At 43.0% G+C, this 23,004-nt stretch overlaps 1 protein-coding gene across 1 annotated transcript in view; it reads left to right on the top strand.

Annotated features, from left to right (window-relative positions):
- Positions 1-210: 210 nt before the first annotated feature.
- Positions 211-23,004, top strand: part of LOC149473128 (structure-specific endonuclease subunit EME2-like) — a 72,557-nt gene continuing 49,763 nt past the window's right edge. The window contains exons 1-5 of the mRNA XM_089684107.1: positions 211-392; positions 2,462-2,564; positions 4,329-4,444; positions 6,050-6,239; positions 8,310-8,519. Coding sequence (XP_089540233.1) covers positions 211-392; positions 2,462-2,564; positions 4,329-4,444; positions 6,050-6,239; positions 8,310-8,519 — 801 coding nt within the window. The remainder of the gene's footprint in view (positions 393-2,461; positions 2,565-4,328; positions 4,445-6,049; positions 6,240-8,309; positions 8,520-23,004) is intronic.

Here is a 23,004-nt window from a genome sequence, read left to right as displayed (position 1 = left end):
AAAAACAAGCAAAGGCCTGCATCTGGCCCCCGGGACACAGTTTGGAGACCACTGCCTTAGTCTATAAGCTAATAGCCACTACGCTGATCATGAATTTATGGCAGAGTGGTACCTGAGACTCTCCTAATTCATGAAGGGCCACAATCAGCAGCTGCCGATCATAACCAGTGAAAACATTGCCAAAGTGGTCTGGGTATGTGAGGTGAAAAAATGGACATCGGGCCCAGCAGTGAAAAAGTTAATAACAGCCTTGTAAGATCTAAAGTAGCTGATCCCTCTCCATTCCTGGCTCCTGAAAACGCCATGACTCCGACCTCTGTGTTTGGAATAGATAGGAAGTGTTCTGGAAAGAAGATCACCTTGGCTGTTTTGGGGCTACATGATTATAGAAGGTAAGTTGGATTACAGACTGCAACTTTCATTAAAGAGGACCTTTCACTTTTGAAATAATACCATTAGTCTGATTCAAGTTAAACATTTTTATTTACATTTTTTTGTCCAAAAAACTTTCTGTTCAAAGCTACAGTGTTCAATAGTCAGTCTGATTTTAAGATGCAAGTCTGGTTTACAGATTGAAATTTAAAGCAGAACTCCATGTAAAATTTTACTTTCCCATGCAGCGCACAGCCCCACTTTTTCGTTTTGTCCAGGGGTTTAGTGGAAAAGCTATATATATCCCGTCCTCCGATCTTCCGGAAAACCACGCTCCCCCAAGTCCAGCGGTGGACTGTTCCTGCCATCCTCAGGCTCTGAGATGATCTGTTGGCATGATGACGTCAGGAACAGTCCATTGACAAGACCGCTAGTATGCGGGGGGGGGGGGGGGGAAGCGGCAAGGACCAGTGTTGCGCTCTGTGGATCATCTGATTTGGTAAGTATATTTTCACTCTTATGACCCCTAGACAAAAACGAGCAGATGGCCCGTGCAGTATGGGCACAGCACCACTGAATGGTTCAAAAAACATTTTGCCCCGATTTCTGCTTAAAGGTTAAGTGTTGAAGGTGAGGTTGCACACACATTAATAAAATCAAAAATGTGCATTTATTAAAATAGAAGTATGGGCTATACAAAGAGAAAATCTTCTACTCACCTAGGTTGATGCAGCATCAATCTGATGCTGCATCTGTCCCCCACCGGCTATCCACTGAGAATTAAGTGATCAGACACTGCTGATCGCTCAGTTCTCCCCTCCACTCTGAGAAGGGAGCAGTGATTGTCAGTGACTGGCTCTCTGCTCTGCCCCTCCAGCACTCACTGGAGTGATAGGCGGGGGTGGGAGTGGCTGGCTCAGGATATCAGTGGATTGCTGAGAAGCTGAGTCAGTTGCCGGTCCAGGATTCTGGGTGGATTCCAACCATGTGGTTAGGATCTTTCGGAGCCTGGACTGGCTCTGTGAGGTCAGAAAATGGATCACAGGAGTGCAGAACAAGCTGCACACCTATGATCCATAGGAGACGATTGGCAATGCTTCTCTTTTAAATATATGCATTCAGTCCTGCAGAGCATTGCAAGTGTAATCAGTGCATAGTGGGTGTAGTTCACAGGCACCTGCATTATTTACCCCAAGTCCTCAGTTTTTTGCTAAAAACCGTGCACTAACAACACCAGACTTCTGGTTCCAAAAGCTAACGTAACAAAGAGGTGGGTTCTCTTTTTATAGTAAGTAAAGTGCAGCACTATAAATAAGTAAATAAATTATAATAATGTCCGTATAAATGAATATTCTTATGGTGACAATCCGTGTGTAGAGTACCCACTATGGCGGTACTTCAGTGCTTGTGCTTTTAAAAGTGGGGTAAGAATACGCACTCACCAGATGCGTAAATAAATTACGCATATAGATCAATGATCGGAGGTCCCCTTTAATGAAGTGGAGTCATTGATTTCCTAGAGCTCACCCCTGAATCAAGATCTACCTTATTACACAGAGGAGGGAGTTCCTGCTACACAGGTTGCTACACCCACTCATCCCTTAAAGGGGACCTCTGGTTTACTGGATCCATATACCACCCAGAAGTGCCTGACATACCACCCATACAGAGGGAGGATATCTCTATACATGGCTTAATCCGCTTCCTTAAAGGGGACCTCTGATGATTGATTTAAATGCGTAATTTCTTTACACATTTGGTGAGTGCGTATTCTTACCCCACTTTTAAAAACACAAGCACTGAAGTACCGCCATAGTGGGCACTCTACACACGGATTGTCACCATAAGAATATTCATTTTATACGGACATTATTATCATTTATTTAATTATTTATAGCGCTGCACTTTACTTACTGTTTTGACTGAAGTTTTATTTGGTTACCTTTAGTGCATAGCTGCTGACGTTGAAAGCACTCACTTTTTTATTTATTTATTTGGGGTTCTCTTTTTATGCTTGAAGACGGAAAACACTGAGATGGTATAAGTGAACTGACTGAGCTTTAATAGTAAATGTTTTTTTGACCACCAGATGTCAAAGACTGTCGCGTAAGATGGAGAGACACTCTCTAGAGCCAAGCCTTTGCTATGATGAACAGCCAGAAAGCCAAGTGACCAGGCGACATATAGATGAGGTTGGTAGCTAATCTACATTTAAATACCAGTCCTCGGTTAAAGACTTCTCCATACATCATCTTCTTTAGTATCATCTTCTAGGATTAGTTTTGGAAACTAAATTTTGAATACAATTTTTTGTTTTAAGCAAGAGCCTAAAATGAATTTTGTTTTGCTACATAGTTCTTTTACTTTGCTGCATTGTGTCCTAAAGGGGGGGGGGGGACTATGTGGCCCAGTGAGCTTATGCAATACATTTTTGTCTTAAAGTGGAACTAAAGGCACACGTACTTACCTTAGTTCTAGTTCCAACGATCTGACACCCATAAAGTCCCTGCTCGGCGCTGGTCTCTTCTCCCTGGGTTCTTTTGGACCCTGGTTTTTGTCTGTTTTGATTGGCTGATGTGGGATGACATCACTCCCATACATGTGCAGGAGTGCAGTCATCCGGGCACGCTGGGAGTTTGCCAGTTTGTGCAGTTCAGTGTACATTCTACAGAGGACTGCAAATAGGCAGGAAAGTGTAACATTGCATTTTTTTTCTGCAATAAAAAGACTGCCTGTTCACAAATGTTTCTATTTTACATTTAGTTCCACTTTAAGTTTACATGTTCCAGACACCTCAGGTCCCATGCACACTAGACATTTAGCAACGAAGCATGAGATCCCAGCATCTTGATGCGGGCGGAAGGCAAAGGTTGCACCATCCAGCCTCACTGTCGGCAACTTGTAAAACTCTATGAGAGGCTGAAAGCTGCTGCGGCTGGACAGGCCTGGATGTTGCACTGAGTGTTCCTAATGTTTGTGGCAGTATCAGGGGTGGACTGACAACTCATGGGGCCCCCGGGCAATAGGGGATTATGGGGCCCCTGTGTCCTTGTCCAAACTCAAAAAAGCCTATGAAAAAGGTACCGGGGGCATCTCATGGGGCCCCCTACTGACCCCGGGCCCTCGGGCAGTGCCCGAGTTTCCAAATGGTCAGTCCGCCCCTGGGCAGTATGTGGCCAAGGATGAATGATGGGAGTGCACACTGCATGTATTCTGGGTATTCGTTCCTGGGAACATACTGCCCTAAATGTTAGTACCACTCTGCGCACCATCCAGTCCCATCCATCCGCAGCAGCTTTCAGCCTCTCATAGATTTTTTCAGACTGTCAGCAGTGGGGCTGGATGGTGAACTTTTCATTTGCACCAAAATGCCAGGATTTCAGGCACGGGGGGCTAAACACCCAGTGAGCAATGAGGCTTTTATGTTGAAGCCATAATATATTTTTCAAACTAGCTTCTGGGGAGAATTTACTAAAGATTTGTCACTTTATTTAACCTTCCTGTGTAATTTACAGTAGAAACTGAGTTATTGTCAAAACTTTTTGCAAACTGACTGCCAAGTGGCAAGATCAGCCCTCTTTCTGATCAGTTTCAGAGCTGTAATAAGAATCTCAGACCTTCTCTGCATCAGTGGCCCCGGCTTAGGTGTTTTTTTTTCTTTTGTTTTTTTTTTTACTTTTTGTAGTCATGAATGTAAAATTATTTTGTAAGAAAAGGAGCGACCTTTGCATCTCTTTACAAGATCCTTTTAGATTGGGGCAGCACCTAAATATGGGCGTAACATGGTGCAAAAAGATGGAGTTGCCCTTTAACTCTGATTTTTCTCTAGTTTATTATCACTGTTAGGCATGCTGTCAAATCTAAATTTTAATGTGAAAGCATTATGTATATTCTAATAAAGTTTTCTCTGTGATGTCACCTTCTTTGATAACTGTTATCCTCCTCTGTGGAGGTAGGCACTTATCTTTCTACAGCTGTACCATGAGACCGAAGTCTTATTCTTGGATACATGGAGAGAACTGGGGCAACATGTGTGTGCTGTGACCAAGAGTATAGCTCAGCGCCCGTTCCGGTGAGTTCACAAAAAAGTGACTGGACAATGTAAATTCCTTGTGAGTGAAAGGTTATACAAGTGACATGAGCAGCCTTATAATCATTGCCCTGCTTTAATGGATTATTTAGATTTCTGTTTTTCAGCAAATCAGCATTTTCAGGTGGTATAAAGGAAAAAGAATTTACATTTAAAATGAATTGTCTATTTTGAATCCACTGAATGCCTACTAAATTATTTCCGTTTTAGGTGTACGCCAATAACCAAACTGCAACATCTTGAAATAACATACACTTAGAGCAGAGCTAAACCCTCTTGCCCTTTACAGCCAAGGAAGCTATTTTCTTAGCCTCTGTTTAATCATTTGACCTCTCGAAGGTTTTACCCCCTTCATGACCAGGGAATTTTTTTTATATTCACCACTGTGCTACTTTAACTGGCAATTGCTCAGTCATACAACACTGTACCCAAGTGAAATTTGAGTCTTCTTTTGGTGTTATTTTTTATTATATAAACAAAAAAAAACCCCAAAAAAGTTTGGGGAAATAAAACACAATATTTTCTACTTTCTGTTATAAAAAATAAAGAAATGTAAAAAATCTAATTTCTTCATAAATTTAGGCCAAAATGCTGCTACATGTCTTTGGTAAAGGAAAAATCCCACTAAGTATAATAATTGGTTTGTTTGAAAGTTATAGCATCTAAAAACTATGGTGTATATATACTGGAATTTACGCAGCTTTAACGCTGTGCTGGTGATCAGTGACTTACAGTTGGACTGTGATAGTGTGGTGGGCAATCTAGTGCTAACAGACCGTCACTGGGAGGTAAATTAAATGACACTGACATCACTAATACAGTGATCAGATATAATACTTTACACTGTCCCTGTACTAATTACACTGGCTTGGAAAGGGTTCACATCAAGGGGCAGTCAAGGGGTTAACTGTGTGCCTAACAAGTGTTGTATGTGTAATATGTGCTGCTTTTACTAAGGCCCCTTTCAGACGGGGTGGACCAGTCAGCGGATCAACTGTCTTCTATGAGCGGTCGAATGGAAAACAACCGCCTGTGTGTTTCCATCCAACTGCCATCCCATCCGATCCGGTGGACAGAAGGGGAATGGATCCCCATCCATCTCTTTTCGACGGATCAAATCGGATTGGATGTCGTTGGGTGTAAACAGACACATGTCCATTTACACCCGCCGCTCCATAGAGGAGAATAGAGGTTTCAATGGGTCCACCTGAAAAACGGGCAGATGGACCCGATCAGAACGTCTATGTGAAAGGGGCCCAAGAGATCTGGCTGTTTTTTTTCCCTGCTTTTCAGGGAGAAGAAACAGACAGATCGCTGTTCTGTGTACAGAGTCCTGTGTGTTTGTAAACACAGGGCTGTGTGCTGTGAATGGATACAGCCAATCAGCAGGTGTCAGCCATAAATCATTGGATGAAACCTGCTGACAAAATTGCACAGTGTCCAGTCTCAGTGGGGGTCAGCAGTGGGCACACGCATGCGTGCCCCAAATTTTTCTTTTCTTTGCAGCAAACATTGAGGTCAGATGACCTATAAGTGATGGTGCAGCAAGGTGGACCGTGGTAAACAACGTTCTCTCTCTGTCTGCAGGTTGCACTGGGAGGCTCAGAGCTACTCCTTCTGCACCTCAGCAGGCACCTGGCGAGGGTGGGGACCCAAAGGATCGCTCACTGGCTTACCATTGGCCTGGAAGAGACAGATCCAGCAGTTTAATAGAGTCAGTCCAGCAATGGCTGCAACTATAACAGAGGCCTATCCTACTCCACAACTCCTTATGCAGGTCAGTGTCTTTGTGTAATGTGTTTTCTGCCCAGGATCCACATGCAATGGGGGAGATTTACTAAAGCTGGTGCAGCTGTGCATAGTAACCAATCAGCTTCAATCTTCAGCTTGTTCAGTTATCCTTTGACAATAAAACCTAGAAGCTGATTGGCTACCATGCACAACTGCACCAGATTCTGTGTGCACCAGTTTTAGCAAATCTCCCCCACTATTTTTCACACTAAAGGGAAAGCTTGAGCATCTGCAGATATTAGACAGAGGAGTGTATAGCCATAGGGATCATTGGTCACTCCTATCAAAACAATGGACCATCTTCTAAGGCAGGGTCTCCAAACTTTCCAAACAAAGGGCCAGTTTAACCTCTTGACACATGCAAATGTGCGGCCTCCCGGTGTCTGGGCCTAGACGCTGAGCGGCCGCACATTTGCGTTCTATTAAAAAAACATATGTGCTGAGAGCACACGCCTGCGCACTCCCAGCACACATGTCCAGTACTCATGGAAAGGTCCCAATCTCCTCTTTCGATCGCGACCTTTCCCGATCATGTGACAGTGTGTCACGGCGGTCACATGACGCTAAACCCTGCCCCGCCTCCCGACTTCTGAAACCCTTAAAGGGCCAGGAGGCGCCGGTGCCAAGGGGTAATGTCCTTTAGACTTTCTGGGGGCTGGATTAGGAGTAAAAAAAGTCCCTGATGTTAGTGGGGAAAAGTCATTGACGCCATCTTTGGTGTCATTGGGAGGAAATTTGCCTCATCATTGGTATCAGTGAGATAAATTCTGTCCCATCTTTGGTGTCATTGGGAGGAATTGTGCCTCATCGTTGGTGTCATTGAGATGAATTGTACCCCATCATTAATGTCATATGGCCCTATTGTTAGTTTCATTGGGAGAAATTGTGTCCCATCCTTGGTGTCATTGGCAGGAATAGTGCCCCATCATTGGTGTCAGTGAGGGTAATTATGCCCCATTGTTGGTATCATTGGATGAAATAGTTCCCCAAGGGCCAGATAAAAGCAAGTAAAGGGCCGCATCTGGTCCCCGGGCCACAGTTTGGAGACCACTGTTCTAAGGCATGCCGTAGAAAAGCACATATCTGAAATTGACTGGAAGTAAGACATTTACTTAGTTACATCAAGCTGATGTACAGTATATATAAAAATAGACCTTGTTTTTTAATTGCTTGTATAAGATGGTTTTGAAATTTTACAATCTTTCACAAAGCCCCTCTCATCTACTATTCCCCACTGACAGGTAAGCTCAGTGGCCAATAGGGAGGCACAGGAGCCAGGAGAGGGGGAGGGGGTGTCAACCCTCACCATTACTCTTTTAAGGCAATATTTGCATATTCGAGCACCCCAGAATATGGGGATCTCTGGTGGATCTGGAAAATATTAAAAGGAAAGTGCTTCAAGTATTTCTTAGACTTTACCATACTAGTCTGGAAGGTATTAAAAGGAAAGTGCTTCAAGTATTTCTTAGACTTTACCATACTAGTCTGGAAGGTATTAAAAGGTAAGTGCTTCAAGTATTTCTTAGACTTTACCATACTAGTTTAATAGAAACATACATTGATGCTGTTCTGTAATCATTATTACATCATATTAATGTATTTTTTTCAGTGTCAGCAGTGTAAGCACCATGTTTGGCTTGGTATCAGCCTGCATTCCCCTGTACAGCAGAGCTCAGAAAGGAGGAAGCACAATCAGCCAGGTGTTGCTGCAGTGCAAAAGGAGCATGCTGATAAAAGAGCAGTGATGAAGGGATGAGCGCAGTGTGCTGCTTCTCCTTTCATTGCCCTGACACAGGGTGGGGTGGAAAATAGATCTGTAAGTAAAAATGAATCCACAGCAGAGACAAATCAAGTCCCCTCCCCTTCCAGGCAGGGATGTGCTGTGAGGCAGAGCTGTGTAAATGGTAAGACCGGATGGACAGAAACACAAATCCTTTAGCAGGTAAATAAGCTCACATGTACGCATTTCATCTGTTCCGTATTAATTCTAGTAGTCGGTGTATAAAGCTGATGTTATTCAAAGAAAGTAAATTCTGTATCTTTTCTCTCTATCCAGGCATATGTGGCATGTAATACTGATAAAGAGAGACTATCTCTCCTCAGTAACCTGAGGGTACCACGTGCTGGAGGTGCCACAGACGATATGGAGTATCCAGATGAAGATGTCACACAGTCTAAAGACCAAGACCAGACAAAAGAGAGGCGCATTGGTCCTGATTTGTCACGACACATCTGGCTGTTCATGACCTCAACCAATCCAGAACTGGTATTGGACTTAAATTCCTAGTACATAATCACTGGTGCTTTTGTACTGTTATTTGGCAGTAAAGTATTTATAATAAAAATATGTTTCCAATCATTGCAGTAAGGAAAATGTGCCTGTGTGTTTTAATGACTGGCTCATTCACACCCTATGGAAAGATCTATAGTCACTTTAGATCAGTGGTTGTCAACGTATGAGATAAAGGGGGCATCAAATGTGGCCCCTGACATCACCAAAGGACCGCACATACTGTTCAATATATATAATGCTTGAGTGGACTGTCGGAGACTTCAGACTTTAATAGATGAAAATGAGGGCTAGAGAGTGTAGACGTGCCACATTTTGGGCTGGGGGTGTGCTTTTGAAGACAATAGAAAACAGGGAACACGTTACATGAAACTAGTAAACATCAATTCTATTGCCCCAATCGATGTTTCCACTATAGACCACTAAGGTCTGAGGGCCACACATCATATATGAAAGGGCCACATGCCTACAGTCAATAAAGTGGTACTTTAGCTAAAATAATAAAAATGGGCAAACAGGCAGGAAGTTTAATGCAGAAAAGACATGCTTTGTCTCTTCTGCACTGAAGTTACTTACCTGCTGATGATTTTTAGGTGACAGGTTCTCAGTCTAAAAGATGTCTCCTCTGTACTTCACTGAGTGTACTGCAATGCAAATCGCACTGCAATACATTCCTTCCCGACTCTGCTAGCCAACGAAAGTGACAAGTGACCTGGAAAAGATGTCATACACATAGTTTTCTGGGTCACAGCAAGAAGGGGAGGAGAGTGGACGTGTGTCCACTCTCCTCCCTCCCCTCCACCACATAAAATACCCCTCAAAATAATTATGAGGCCACTCCCATATACACTATATTGTCAAAAGTATTGTTCGGCCTGCCTTTACACGCACATGAACTTTAATGGCATCCCAGTCTTAGTCCATAGGGTTCAATATTTAGTTGGCCCCGACCTTTACAGCTTCAACTCTTCTGCTGTCCACGAGATTTAGGAGGGTGTCTATGGGAATGTTTGACCATTCTTCCAGAAGCACATTTGTGAGATCAGGCACTGATGTCGAACGAGAAGGCCTGGCTCACAGTCTCCGCTCTAATTCATCCCAAAGGTGTTCTACCGGGTTAAGGTCAGGACTCTGTGCAGGCCAGTCAATACCTTCCACCCCAAACTCACTCATCCATGTCTTTATGGACCTTGCTTTGTGCACTGGTGCGCAGTCATGTTGGAACAGGAAGGGGTCATCCACAAACTGTTCCCACAAAGTTGGGAGCAGGAAATTGTCCAAAATGTCTTGGTATGCTGACGCCTTAAGAGTTCCCTTCACTGGAATTAAGGGGCCAAGCCAAACCCGTGAAAAACAACCTCACACCATAATCCCCCCTCCACCAAACTTTACACTTGGCACAATGCAGTTTGCCAAATACCAGTCTCATGGCAACCGCCAAACCCATCGGATTGCCAGACAGAGAAGCGTGATTGGTCACTCCAGAGAACACATCTTCACTTCTCTAGTTCAGTGGCGGCATGCTTTACACCACGGTATCCGATGCTTTGCATTGCGCTTAGTGATGTAAAGCTTGGATGCAGCTGCTCAGCCATGGAAACCCATTCCATGAAGCTCTCTACACACTGTTGTTGAACTAATATGAAGGCAGCCTTTAGCTATTGACTCTGCAGACAGTTGGTGACTTTGCGCACTGTGAGCTTCAGCATGCACTGACCCCGCTCTGTGATTTTACATGGCTTAATTGCTGTTGTTACCACTTTGTTACAATACCACTAACAGTTGACCGTGGAATATTTAGTAGCAAGGAAATGTCACGGATGGACTTATTGCACGGGTGGCAACCTATCACGGTACCACACTTGAATTCACTGAGTTCCTGAGAGCGACCCATTCTTTCACAAATGTTTGTAGAAGCAGTCTGCATGCCTAGGTGCTTGATTTTATACACCTATGGCCATGGAAATTATTGGAACAGCTAAATCCAATGATTTGGAGGGGTGTCTCAATACTTTTGGCAATATAGTGTATATGGAGGGAGGGGTGTAGAGGTGAACAGAGGAAGGGAGTGGCTGCAGAGGTGAGCAATGGAGGTGATATGGGGGGTGCAGTGGTGACCAGTGGATGGAGGGTGGTACAGAAATGACCAATAGAGGAAGGATGCAGAGGTGACCAGTGGATAGAAGAGGGGGGGGGTTGCAGAGATGACCAACGTATGAAGGTAAGGGATGCAGAGATTGCTGGTGAATGGAGGTGGGGGTAGAGGTGACCAATGGATGGAAAAGGGGTGCAAAGGTAAGCAGAGAAGGAAGGAGGTACAGCAGTGACCAGCGGATGGAGAGGGTGCAGAGATGACCAGTGGATGGAGGGGGTGCAGAGGTGACCAGTAGATGATGGGAGGTGGGTAAAGAGGTGACCAGTGGATTAAGGAAAGAGGTGGAGAGGTAACCAGAGGATGGAGGTGGGGGAAGAATTGACCAGCAGGTGGAGGGGGTGCAGAGGTGATCAGTGGATGAAAGGAGGTCGGAGCAGTGTAGGATCGTCTTTAAATTTTAAGTCAATGTAGAACTCTCCATTTTTTTTCTGTGGTCAGCGTAATTGCTCCATTACATTGGTGGTTAATGTAAATGTTCCATTATATTGGTGGTCAGTGTAATGCTCAGATTAGATTGGTGGTCGGGGTAGAAAGCCCTCATACTGACCACCAATGTAAAGGGGGATCTGAAGATTTTACACTTTGAAAAAAAAACGAATTTGCTCATGTTCGCCAGGGCAATCTTCTTCCTACTGACCACCAAAGTCAGGGCATTCTTCTTCCACCAGACAATGATGCCAGATATTTAGCCTCCCACTAACCACAAGTATTTGTTTCTAACCACTGAAGCTAAGGCATTTTCCCCTACTGACCATTGCTGCTGAGGCTTCTTCCTTCCACTGATGCTGGGGTATTTGTTCTGCCATTGACCAGAAATGTAAGTACATTCTCCAGCACTGCTATGTACATTGCATAGTCCGGACCGCTATGCTCTATATACGGTTTAGATCAGTGGTTCTCAACCTTCCTAATGCCGTGACCCTTTAATACAGTTCCTCATGTTGTGTTGACCCCCAACCATAAAATTATTTATCCAGTAATCATAATTCATGAGTGTCGTTTTACCTCCAATACTGCTGCTTTCAACACAGCAGCTGCTTTCTACACAGTAGCTGCTCTTTACACATCGGAAATATGTGTTTTCTGATGGTCTTAGGGGACCCCTGTGAAAGGGTCGTTTGACCCCCAAAGGGGGCGCGACCCACAGGTTGAGAACCACTGGTTTAGAGCGTCACATAGACCTGATATGCTATGTTATGTTTTACATACAGTAATTATGCATAAAGTGTTTATTTTCTCAAAAGTTGCTCATTGCTGTGTAGTTTGTAACTATTTTAAACCAATACTAAAGGATACTTTTTTTGCTTTAAAATAAAAAAAGATGTTATACTTCCCTGCTCTGTAGAAGGATATTCTGTGATATTGCACAGAGCGGCTCCTTAACTCCTCTTTTGTGGTCCCCTGCCAGTGCTGTCTGCTCCCCTTTCCTCTGGGTGCCCCTTCAGTAAGCCGTGTGCTAAGGGGGCACCCGTGCAGCAGCGGTTCCGAGCAAGGCTGTATGCATCAATAGACACACACAGCACTGGTAAGCCACATCTGTGCTCCCTCCTCAGAAGTTTGATGACAGCAGTAGGAGCCTTTGAACCCAGGAAGTGGAGGGGCAGTGCTGCAGCCAAGACAGCACGGGATTGGTGAGATGAGCCAGCTAGATGTTTAGGGGCAGGGGGGCTAGGACAGGTATTGCAGTACTTTTTTAACTTTAATGGTAAAAAAGGTTTTGCGTTTAGAAGCACTTTAATGAAATTCTTCTTCAAGGTAGGCTCAGACAAAGTGTTAGCTATCTGTCTATATTCTGTTTCATTTCAGTAAAATATTCCTTTAAGTTAAAGTGGAACTACACTGCATTTGAGCACCACAAACCAAGATCGCTATTTAATTCATTTTTAATATGCAAAGCAAACTCCCCCATCAAGCCATGTCTCCATGGTTTATTGTCCTTTTATAAATCACTTTGAAAAACAACTCCCTAGCGTTTCTGGCTGCTGCCATCTTGAGTAAGGGCAGATGATTCATGTAACATTCACTTCCTGGAATTTATCTGCCCTTAGCTCAGGAATACAGGCAGGAAGGTGTGCTTAGCTGAGAAAACCCCTCCTCCCCTCCCGAAGACTCCTGGGATGTATGACCTCATTTGCTGGCAGCAAAAAAATTAAAATAATCAATGTTGAGAAAGTGGAGTTCCACTTTAAGCAAGGTGGGTGGGGTGAGGGAAAGTAAGTAAACATGTCGCTTTTCATAAATTACACTACATGGCCCCCATCCTTTATTTTCCATACATGAGCATCCATTACCTGTGATTGTGCAAACCGGGACATCCTGGTATATGTTGGGCAGCACAGTGGCTAAAATGTTAGCACTTCCACCTGGCAGTACAGGGTCGTTGGTTCAAATCCAAACCACAGCACCACCTGCCTGGAGTTTGCATGTTCTCCCTGTGCCTGCTTGGGTTTCCTCCGGGTACTCCGGTTTCCTCCCACACTCCAAAGACATGCTGGTAGGTTAATTGGCTCCTGACTAAATTGTCCCTAGTATGTGTATGTATGAATGTGAGTTAGGGACCTTAGATTGTACGCCCCTTGAGGGTTAGCGACTGATGTGAATGTACAATATATATGTAAAGCGCTGTGTAAATTGATGGCACTATATAAATACCTGGAATAAATAAATATGTGGAGATTATATTATTATTATTATACAGGATTTATATAGCGCCAACAGTTTGCTCAGCGCTTTACAATATAACGGGAGACAATACAGCAACAATAAATAAAGAAAAATAGTGAAGCGCTTACATTACATAAAAATTAATATAAAATAAAAAGTGCCTTCAAAAATGATAATAAATATAATAATATGTGACAACTCTATATAATATACGCTAATATCTCCCTCTAGTGGAGGAAGAAAAATGGTGCAACCAAACTTATTAAATTGGTGAATTAACACACACTGTGAAAGATACTATTTTGCAGGGCATATAATCAAAAGGACTCCACAAATCAAATTAAGAGTGAATATACAAGTGAATAAAAACTCATATAATATATCAATTAACCACTAAAATATCGTGCCTAATTTACACACATTATATATACATCATAGGTGATAAAATGTCCATGCATGTGACTCTGTGCTTTTAAAACCACTCGTGTTCTCCACTTCTAGGTGTAAAATGAATCCTCCAAATGGCAGCAATGCCTGCTCACCTCCCCTCCTTGACCCTCACAGGGCCGCAGAGCTGTTTCCACCTCAGTGGTATATCCCTCCTGGCAAACTCCTTATTCCTTCTCCTCTCTTAGTTCTCCACTCCAAACTCTTGCACAGGCTCTACAGTCCATTGGTCCGCCACTCATGCTGGTAGGTTAATTGGTTCCTGTCTAAATTGGCCCTAGTGTGTGTATGTATGAATGTGAGTTAGGGACCTTAGATTGTACGCCCCTTGAGGGTTAGCGACTGATGTGAATGTACAATATATATGTAAAGTGCTGTGTAAATTGATGGTGCTGTATAAGTACCTGAAATAAATAAATATGTGGAGATTATATTATTATTATTATATAGCCAACAGTTTGCTCAGCGCTTTACAATATAACGGGAGACAATACAGCAACAATACAGTTCAATACAAGAGGGTTAGGGGGGCCCTGCTCCTTGGAGCTTACATTCTAAGATATTGTCTGAATCAAGGAGCACTACAAGCCCCAGCAGAGCCAGAATTTCCCACTAAGTGCTTTAGAGTCCAAGTCTAAGAGTCCGCTGAAGTCGGTGAGTGAGTGGGATCATTGGTGGGGAGCACAGCATGTGAATTTGCCACTAATTGTATGGAGAACAGCACACTGGCACTGATATTAATGTACTTTTGATATGATGGACTTTTTATAGTGATATTTGTTTACACGTTGTGTTGCACTTATGCGTTTGAATATCCAATAAGGCAACGCTTATCTACCCGTATTTGTACAAGTTTACTGCTGGCTGAAGGTCAGAAGTAAAGAATCACCAACCCAAGACAAGAATGCGGATCAGGTGCTGTCATTTTTTCTACCTCTCTGCTTATTTCAGGCCAGTGGCTCAGTATTGACACCATCTGGAGTCCTTGAGAAGTCACCTATTCCTGAGATTTCTTTCACTTTCATTTTGCTCTGTTTAGTATGGCGTCTGCTGCTATGAGAGAAGAACTGACTTGTGGTATCTGTCTGGAAATTTACATGGATCCCGTATCATTGAGATGTGGTCACTACTTCTGCCATGACTGCATAGTGAAGGCACTAGACACCCAGGAAGGGGGTAGATCTTATACCTGTCCTGAATGCAGAGGAAAGTACCCAAAGAGGACTTGTCTGAAGAAGAACAGGAAGCTACGTAATATAGTGGAATACTTCAGATCAATGCAGAGAGAACAGGAGAAAACCGGGGTATCATGTATGTATTCTATTTCATTTTCTGTTCCCGTGTTTGTATCCTGAAGTCTGTTAGTATGAGATCACATGGAAGTCTTTATTGTCTTTTGTGCTCAGGGAGTGTTTCTCCAGCTTTAGCAACCCCACCACCACTTTAAGCAGGGGTCTCATTCTGAACCCTGGTCTCAGATAAGTAGATTCTAGTATTGGAATCTTAGTCTTGTGTTCCAGTATAGAGGCTCCGAGGCAGAGGATGATGTGAATATAATGCGGAGTAAGTAGTAGAGTTTAGACTAGGATCCAAACACACCAGAATTCATCCCTATTTAGCACTACCTTGCTGTGCAATAAAATTGTTAAATGCCCCCCACAATGTATGAAGAGGACATGCCAGGCTGGTGATTTAGGAGCTCACTGGCCAATTTAAATAGCTTCTTGTTGTTTCTTAGATTGTATTTCTGGCATACCACACCTTGTTCGCAACTCACCTGCATCTATCCATGAATTCTCTGTTTCCTGTCCACAACTTGTTCATCTCTACACAACCCTTCTCCATACACCCTCTGCTCCCTGACCACACGTAATCTACCAATGCCCAACACCTCTCCATGAACCCCTGCTACCAATTCTGTTCTGTATATATTTGTCATAAGGGTATTCTGCCTGTGTTTCCATTTTTGCCCTCCACTCTCCTTCTGTAATCTCAATCAGTGCTCTGCTACCTGTCCCCACCTCTTCTCAACATCTCCCTATGAACCCTCTCCAACTTGTTCCCACCTCTCACCTCTCCCACCCGCTTTCTTCCTGCCCACACTTCATTCACCTCTCCCTGTTTCCTCTCCATGAACCCTCTGCCTGCCCACACCTTACTTACCTCTGCCTGACACCTCTTCATGAATCCTCTGCTTGCCATCTACACCTCACTCACATCTCTTTGTTTCCTTTCTATGAACCCTTTGCTGCTTGTCCACACCTCCCAATACTAGCTATTTTATGCCTTGTCCACATCTCACTTGCATTTCTCCCTAAACCCTCTGCTGCCTGACCACAACTGACCCACTTCTCCCTAACACCTCTCCATGAACCCCTGCTGCCTGACTACACCTTATTAATTTCCTATATGTCCTATATTTTTTACTTTAAGAGCATTCTGCTCATGTTTCCATTTTTGCCATCCACTCTCCTTCTATAATCTCAACCTATTGCTTGCCCACTTCTCGTTCACATTTCTCAGGAGCCCTCTTCCTACCTGCCCACACCTTGCTTACCTCAACCTGACACCTTTTCATGAACTCTTATTTTTGTGTCCACACATCACTCACCTCACTCATCTCTACCTGTCTGTTCTCTGTGAACATTCCGCTGCCTGCCTACAACTTACTCTCCTCTTCCCGACACCTCTTTGTGAACCCTCTGATTCGTGTCCCCACGTCACTCACCTCTCCGTTTCTATTCCAGGAATCCTTTGTTGCCCAACCACACCTTGCTTACCTCTGTCCTACACCTTTCCATGAACCCTTTACTACCTTACTACACATCACTCCTCTATTTCTGATACAAAACTTCTCCATGAAACCTGTGCTGGCTGTCCACACCTAAATCACATTGACCAACACCATTTCATGAACCCTTTGTTGCCTGACCACACCTCACTCACTATTTCCAGGTAACTCCTCATAAACCTTCAATGACCCCATATAACTCACCTTGTCATCTTTCCTACTTGTACAATATTCCTTTGGCCACCTAATCTTCACCTTTTGATCACTTTCGTCCCATGTAATTCTCAGAATATTTTTCACATTTCCCTTGTGTTTCCAGTTACCATTTCCAGTCTGATGAGTGAATTCGTTCAGTTGGCCATAGGGCTGCCTATCAGATTTGTCAGAGAGGCAGCCAAATGGACAACTAAGGCAACTTGCACAGCAGACTGACAATGCCACTGTCAATTGGAAGATAGTGGCTTAGCACTATCAGTCTGCAACCTTCAGGTTGCTAGGGCTTGGTTTGCTTTGATATGATTGAAGACTGTTTTGTATTTAAGTTAAATCAAGAGCCTTCCCCGACAGATTCAAGGCAATGCTTGAAGCATAAAGCTAACACTTTTTTTGTAGGTTTTTTGTTTTTTCTGACTGCACTTATTAATTTTTGATTGAAGTGGGTAAGTTTTTGTCAGCTCTCTCTATGTCTTCCCCATGTCTTTATTGCTTATACACTTTATTGATTGAATAAAGTATGCTTTATTTTTAGCGTATGTACTTTACAGTGTTTGGATGTCTTCTTTCCATTCTCCAGTCCCCTTTACAGGCTTGGGTTCACCCAGTAGCCACAACTCCTACCACTGAAACCAGCACAGGTACACTTTCCTCAATGGGAACCAGAACCTTTACTGGCCTAGAACGTCGCAAGCTTATCCAGCAGCAGTTGGTGTTATTGCTACATGCACACAAGTGTCAACGACAGCAGAAAGGCAGTGGTGTCATGCATGTATGCAGTCTTCCCCATTGTCTTACCATGAAGAATGTTCTGAATCACATGCCACATTGTAAAGCTGGGAGAACCTGCCAGGGTAAGCTGTTATCAAATGTACCAAGTTGTTAAAATAACCTTTACTGCTGCTCCGTATTCACTGTACCATGTTCCCAACTAGAGATGAGCGAATTATTCAAAAATTCGATTCGGCTGATTCGGCGAATTTCAGGAAGAAATTCGATTCGATGCGAATTTATTCGCTACGAAGTTAACTTATAAAAAGGGTTTCTAGGCTTCAGAGAGCCTTTAAATTAGTGCAGAACACTGTACCTTTAATTTAAATGCCCTTGGAGATGAGGAAGGAGAAGGAGAAGGATGAGAAGAAGGAGAAGGAGAAGGATGAGAAGAAGGAGAAGGATGAGAAGAAGGAGAAGGATGAGAAGAAGGAGAAGGAGAAGGATGAGAAGAAGGAGAAGGAGAAGGATGAGAAGAAGGAGAAGGAGAAGGATGAGAAGAAGGAGAAGGAGAAGGAGAAGGATGAGAAGAAGGAGAAGGAGAAGGATGAGAAGATGGAGAAGGAGAAGGATGAGAAGAAGGAGAAGGATGAGAAGAAGGAGAAGGATGAGAAGAAGGAGAAGGATGAGAAGAAGGAGAAGGAGAAGGATGAGAAAAAGGAGAAGGATGAGAAGAAGGAGAAGGATGAGAAGAAGGATGAGAAGAAGGATGAGAAGAAGGAGAAGGATGAGAAGAAGGATGAGAAGAAGGAGAAGGATGAGAAGAAGGAGAAGGATGAGAAGAAGGAGAAGGAGAAGGATGAGAAGAAGGAGAAGGATGAGAAGAAGGAGAAGGATGAGAAGAAGGATGAGAAGAAGGATGAGAAGAAGGAGAAGGATGAGAAGAAGGACAGTTCTGTGACAGTTTCTGTCTATTTCTAACAGTTCTGTGACATTCACTCCATACAGCGGTTTCAACCGCTGTATGGAGGGAATGTCACAGAACTGTCAGAAATAGCCTATTTCTGACAGTTCTGGGACATTCACTCCATACAGCGGTTGAAACATTGTATCTATTTGTTTCCATAAATGACATTCTGCAGATACACTTAGAGGAGCTCTGCAGATACACTTTTTGCCGGCTTGGAATTATTTTTATTTTCATCCTACTTCTTCTTTTTCTTCTTCTTCTTCATCCTCATCCTCTTCTTCTTCTTCTGAGGATGAGGATGAAGAAGAAGAAGAAGTAGGATGAAAATAAGATTAATTCCAAGCCGGCAAAAAGTGTATCTGCAGAGCTCCTCTAAGTGTATCTGCAGAATAGAGGAGCTCTGCAGATACACTTTTTGCCGGCTTGGAATTATTCTTATTTTCATCCTACTTCTTCTTCTTCATCCTCATCCTCAGAAGAAGAAGAAGAGGATGAGGATGAAGAGGAAGAAGAAGTAGGATGAAAATAAGAAGAATTCCAAGCCGGCAAAAAGTGTATCTGCAGAGCTCCTCTATTCTGCAGATATACTTAGAAGAGCTCTGCAGATACACTTTTTGCCGGCTTGGAATTATTCTTATTTTCATCCTACTTCTTCTTCTTCTTCTTCTTCTTCTTCTTCTTCTTCTTCATCCTCATCCTCTTCTTCTTCTTCTGAGGATGAGGATGAAGAAGAAGAAGAAGTAGGATGAAAATAAGATTAATTCCAAGCCGGCAAAAAGTGTATCTGCAGAGCTCCTCTAAGTGTATCTGCAGAATAGAGGAGCTCTGCAGATACACTTTTTGCCGGCTTGGAATTATTCTTATTTTCATCCTACTTCTTCTTCTTCATCCTCATCCTCTTCTTCTTCTGAGGATGAAGAAGAAGAAGTAGGATGAAAATAAGAATTCCAAACCGGCAAAAAGTGTATCTGCAGAGTTCCTCTATTTCTGACAGTTCTCTGACAGCTCCTTCACATGTACAGCGGTTGAAACATCTGTTTCCGAATAAAAACATCTGTATCCTAAATGGAAACTAATAGATACAATGTTTCAACCGCTGTACATGTGAAGGAACTGTCAGAGAAATGTCAGAAATAGCGGAGCTCTCTGCAGGGACACTTTTGCCGGCTGATCGGGAAAAATCCGATTCGCGCACCCGAAGTAGGCAAATATTCGGATTCGCCGCGAATCGAATTTTTCCTGAAATTCGTATCGAATTCCGGTTCGCCTGGTTCGATTCGCTCATCTCTATTCCCAACCTTTGACTCCCTACTTTTAGATATTTTTTTCCATTGCCTTCAGTGCAAAAACTGTCAGGCTGCTCAGTCATTGTAGCTTCTGAATGTGACATCATAGTGCCTGTAAAATATGAAATTAAAAGAAAAAAGATGCAGAATGTGAATAGGATTCCAATATGTAAATCTTAGCGTTCAGGAGATAGCTATTAAATCATTTTCGATGTCTTTACTGTATATTTCTTGGTTCCATAAAATTGCTGCTGGAAACCAAATTTGACTCTTCAATTCTACATTAAATAGCCCACCTTGCTTATGATTTGGTTGCCCGTTTGAGATGAAACAATTTTAAGCTTTTAGGTAGGCTAAAACTGAATGTTTTAAGAGTGTTTTATTTTATAACAGAGCTTTGTCTAAAGAATTGTAGGCTTCTTCTTCAACTTTTGAAATAAACCTGTGGGATTCACAAACGAAGATATAGGTCTAAGTGAATTCTCCCTTTGAGGTAGACCGACGGTGCTCCAAAGGACAGTGTCTTCTTGGCACTTTAAATAGCATGAGAGTATAAGGTGAAGAGCCAGCAATCGCTCTCCAGATAAAACTACTTTATTAACCACTTCCAGTCCGCACACTTTTACCCCCTTCCTGTCCAGGTCAATTTTCAGCTTTCAGTGCTGTCACACTTTGAATAACAATTGCGCGGTCATGCAACACTTTACCCATATGAATTTTTTAGCATATTTTTGAGACAGATAAAGCTTTATTTTGGTGGTATTTATTCACCACTGGGATTTTTATTTTTTTTTGCTGTGTAAATGAAAATGTCCAAAAATTTTGAAAAAAAGTGTTTTTCTTATAAAATTTTGCAAATAAATAGTATTTCATCATAAATCTTGGCCAAAATTTATTCCGTTATCTTTTTAGTAAAAAAATAAAAATAACCCAAATTAGTTTATAACCCAAAATTATAATTTTTAAACATTTTTTTTATTTTTTTATATTCTTTTTTATGGTTTTTTTTTACATACTGTCACCTTAGCAGTACAGTGTCACCATGGTGACATTGTACTACTTGTGGGGGGTGATGAAGATTTTTTTTTTTTTTACACTGATTGCTTTTACACCCATAAAGGCTGTAAAAGCAATAATTTCTCTGTCTCTGTAGCTGCATTCTTGCAGCCATTGAGAACTACTGTGTGAGCTGTGATTGGTCACAGCTGTTGTAAATAGCCTTGTACCATGTGACCTCTGTGATCATTCACAGATTTCACACGTAGTAAGCAGTGATGTCAGAAGTGACATCTTCCCTACTACTCTTGCCAATCAGTGATCACATGATCGGGACCTCGCACAGAGGTCCCTGTAACAGCGTATACCCAGAAATGGACGCAGTTCAACCATTTTGGCTTCAACCTCCATCTTGGCAAAGGGATTAACCATCCTGACAAATATATTTCTCCCTCATTCTTCCCCCCTCCCTTTCTGAGAGTCCCAGCGACATTTGGCCAGTGTGTATGTGTGTCACAGAAGGGTCATAGGAGCTATAAAGCCCCCCAAGGGAGCCGGGGCCTCCCTGTCCAAAGATCCTGAAAATTGTAACACCTCAGAAGAGATAAGGTAAGCTTTCCCAGGAGTTGAAAGAGATTCCGACCTAATAAACCTAACTCAGCGTATGTGACAGAATCAGATAACCGTTGTTAAAATCCATTTTCCCCCTATGTCTCATATCTTGGAATATGAGAGACTTACATAAAAACCTGACATATCGTCAGATTGGCTACAAAAAGGCGAACAGTTTGTTGGATTACTTGCCTTGTCTCGAATACACAGGAAAGCAGAAAAGTAGATCTCGTGAACCATTCAGTATAGAATTACATATTTCACCTCTAATCAATCCTCAGACGTGTCTGCATAATAATCTACCTGCGGGTGGAATGTCACTTGTGCAGATGGAAAGTTAAGGGCCAAAATATGAGTAACGGGAGATTTTGGCTCTAGTTGAGGTATCCACCCATACCTCCACGCCCTACACGGGGTATTGGTCCTTGACTTCAGAGACACCCCCTGCTGGGGACTACAAAATAGGCTGTCAGGCCTAAGAGTGGGAGTTGAAGACGTCTCCCATTTTAACATCAATGCCACCTGGGGAGACCCGTGCCCTTTTGCTCTGAAACTTGGATCTGCTAACCCAGGATTTTGGCAAGTACCTTAACCCTTTCACCTCTCTCTGATATCTCTTTGCTGTGCTGTTGGTCTCTGTATGTTTATATATATATCTTAGTTACCTCTTTTCTGTAAATATTTTTATTGCACCCGTTTGACCTTTTAGTAATAAATCTTTCCTTCTGAAAGTGTTGAACTGTTTCTATAGCGCTTTTATTGCAATTTACGAATTCCTGTCTCTAAAGAAAATGCTGCTGTTTGTTTAACCCTCTGTATAACCGTGTTATGCAGACGATTACCTCAACCATTATAGTGTTATTGCTGAGATTTCCGAGGCTCCTCTTTCTCTGTACAAAAAGGAGGTAGTGGCAGTGTGAAGGGTTAATTGCGTAATTAACCTGACCCAGTAACAATCGCTCAGGCTGCCGGTACATCGATTGTGGTCCAATTAGCTGGAAAATCATTGTGCAGGGTGCAGTTGGGTGTGGCATTGTTACGCACGTGACATCGCGGTTTTAGATCAGCTAGTCCTTCGGTCACAAGTTTGGTGAGAAGGCCTGGGGTCTGACGCCGCGATCGTGACAGTCCCATCTGACGATCGGTGTTCCACTGTGTCCGGAGGACACAGCGGGCTCCAGATCGTGGTGCTGCGTGCTCCCAGGGAGCGCGCACAAGCAGGGTGCGGGGAGGCCGTTTATAAACGGCCACTCCACCCTGCACTGCCACCGTCCAGCCGTTTATATACAACAGCAGGACGGGAAATGGTTAATAAAGGGTACAGTGTGCAAGTTACAGCAGCTTACGCATTTTGGTAAAAAAACATTATTCATAGCCATGGCTATGAATAAAGACCTAATAAAGACTGGTCACTGCTAATCTCTCTCCCTGTGCAGGGTGACTAGTCTTGTATCTGCCCCTATTGTATTTTGCAGGCAGCGTGTAGTGGGTGGGCCACATTAAATGAAATAAAGTTTTTATTTATATCTTACCCTACAGTATGCACTTACAGAATATTGTGCCTTTTCATCCCTTAGTTCCCCACTGCGCTTCCTCCAGGCAGATAATCTCTCATT

This window comes from Staurois parvus, unplaced genomic scaffold, assembly GCF_062004578.1.
Source record: "Staurois parvus isolate SC_StPar_1 unplaced genomic scaffold, SC_StPar_1.0 ptg000018l, whole genome shotgun sequence".
NCBI lineage: Eukaryota > Metazoa > Chordata > Amphibia > Anura > Ranidae > Staurois > Staurois parvus.
The sequence above is the reverse complement of the archived record's forward strand: the minus strand, read 5'-3'. Positions and strand labels throughout refer to the sequence as shown.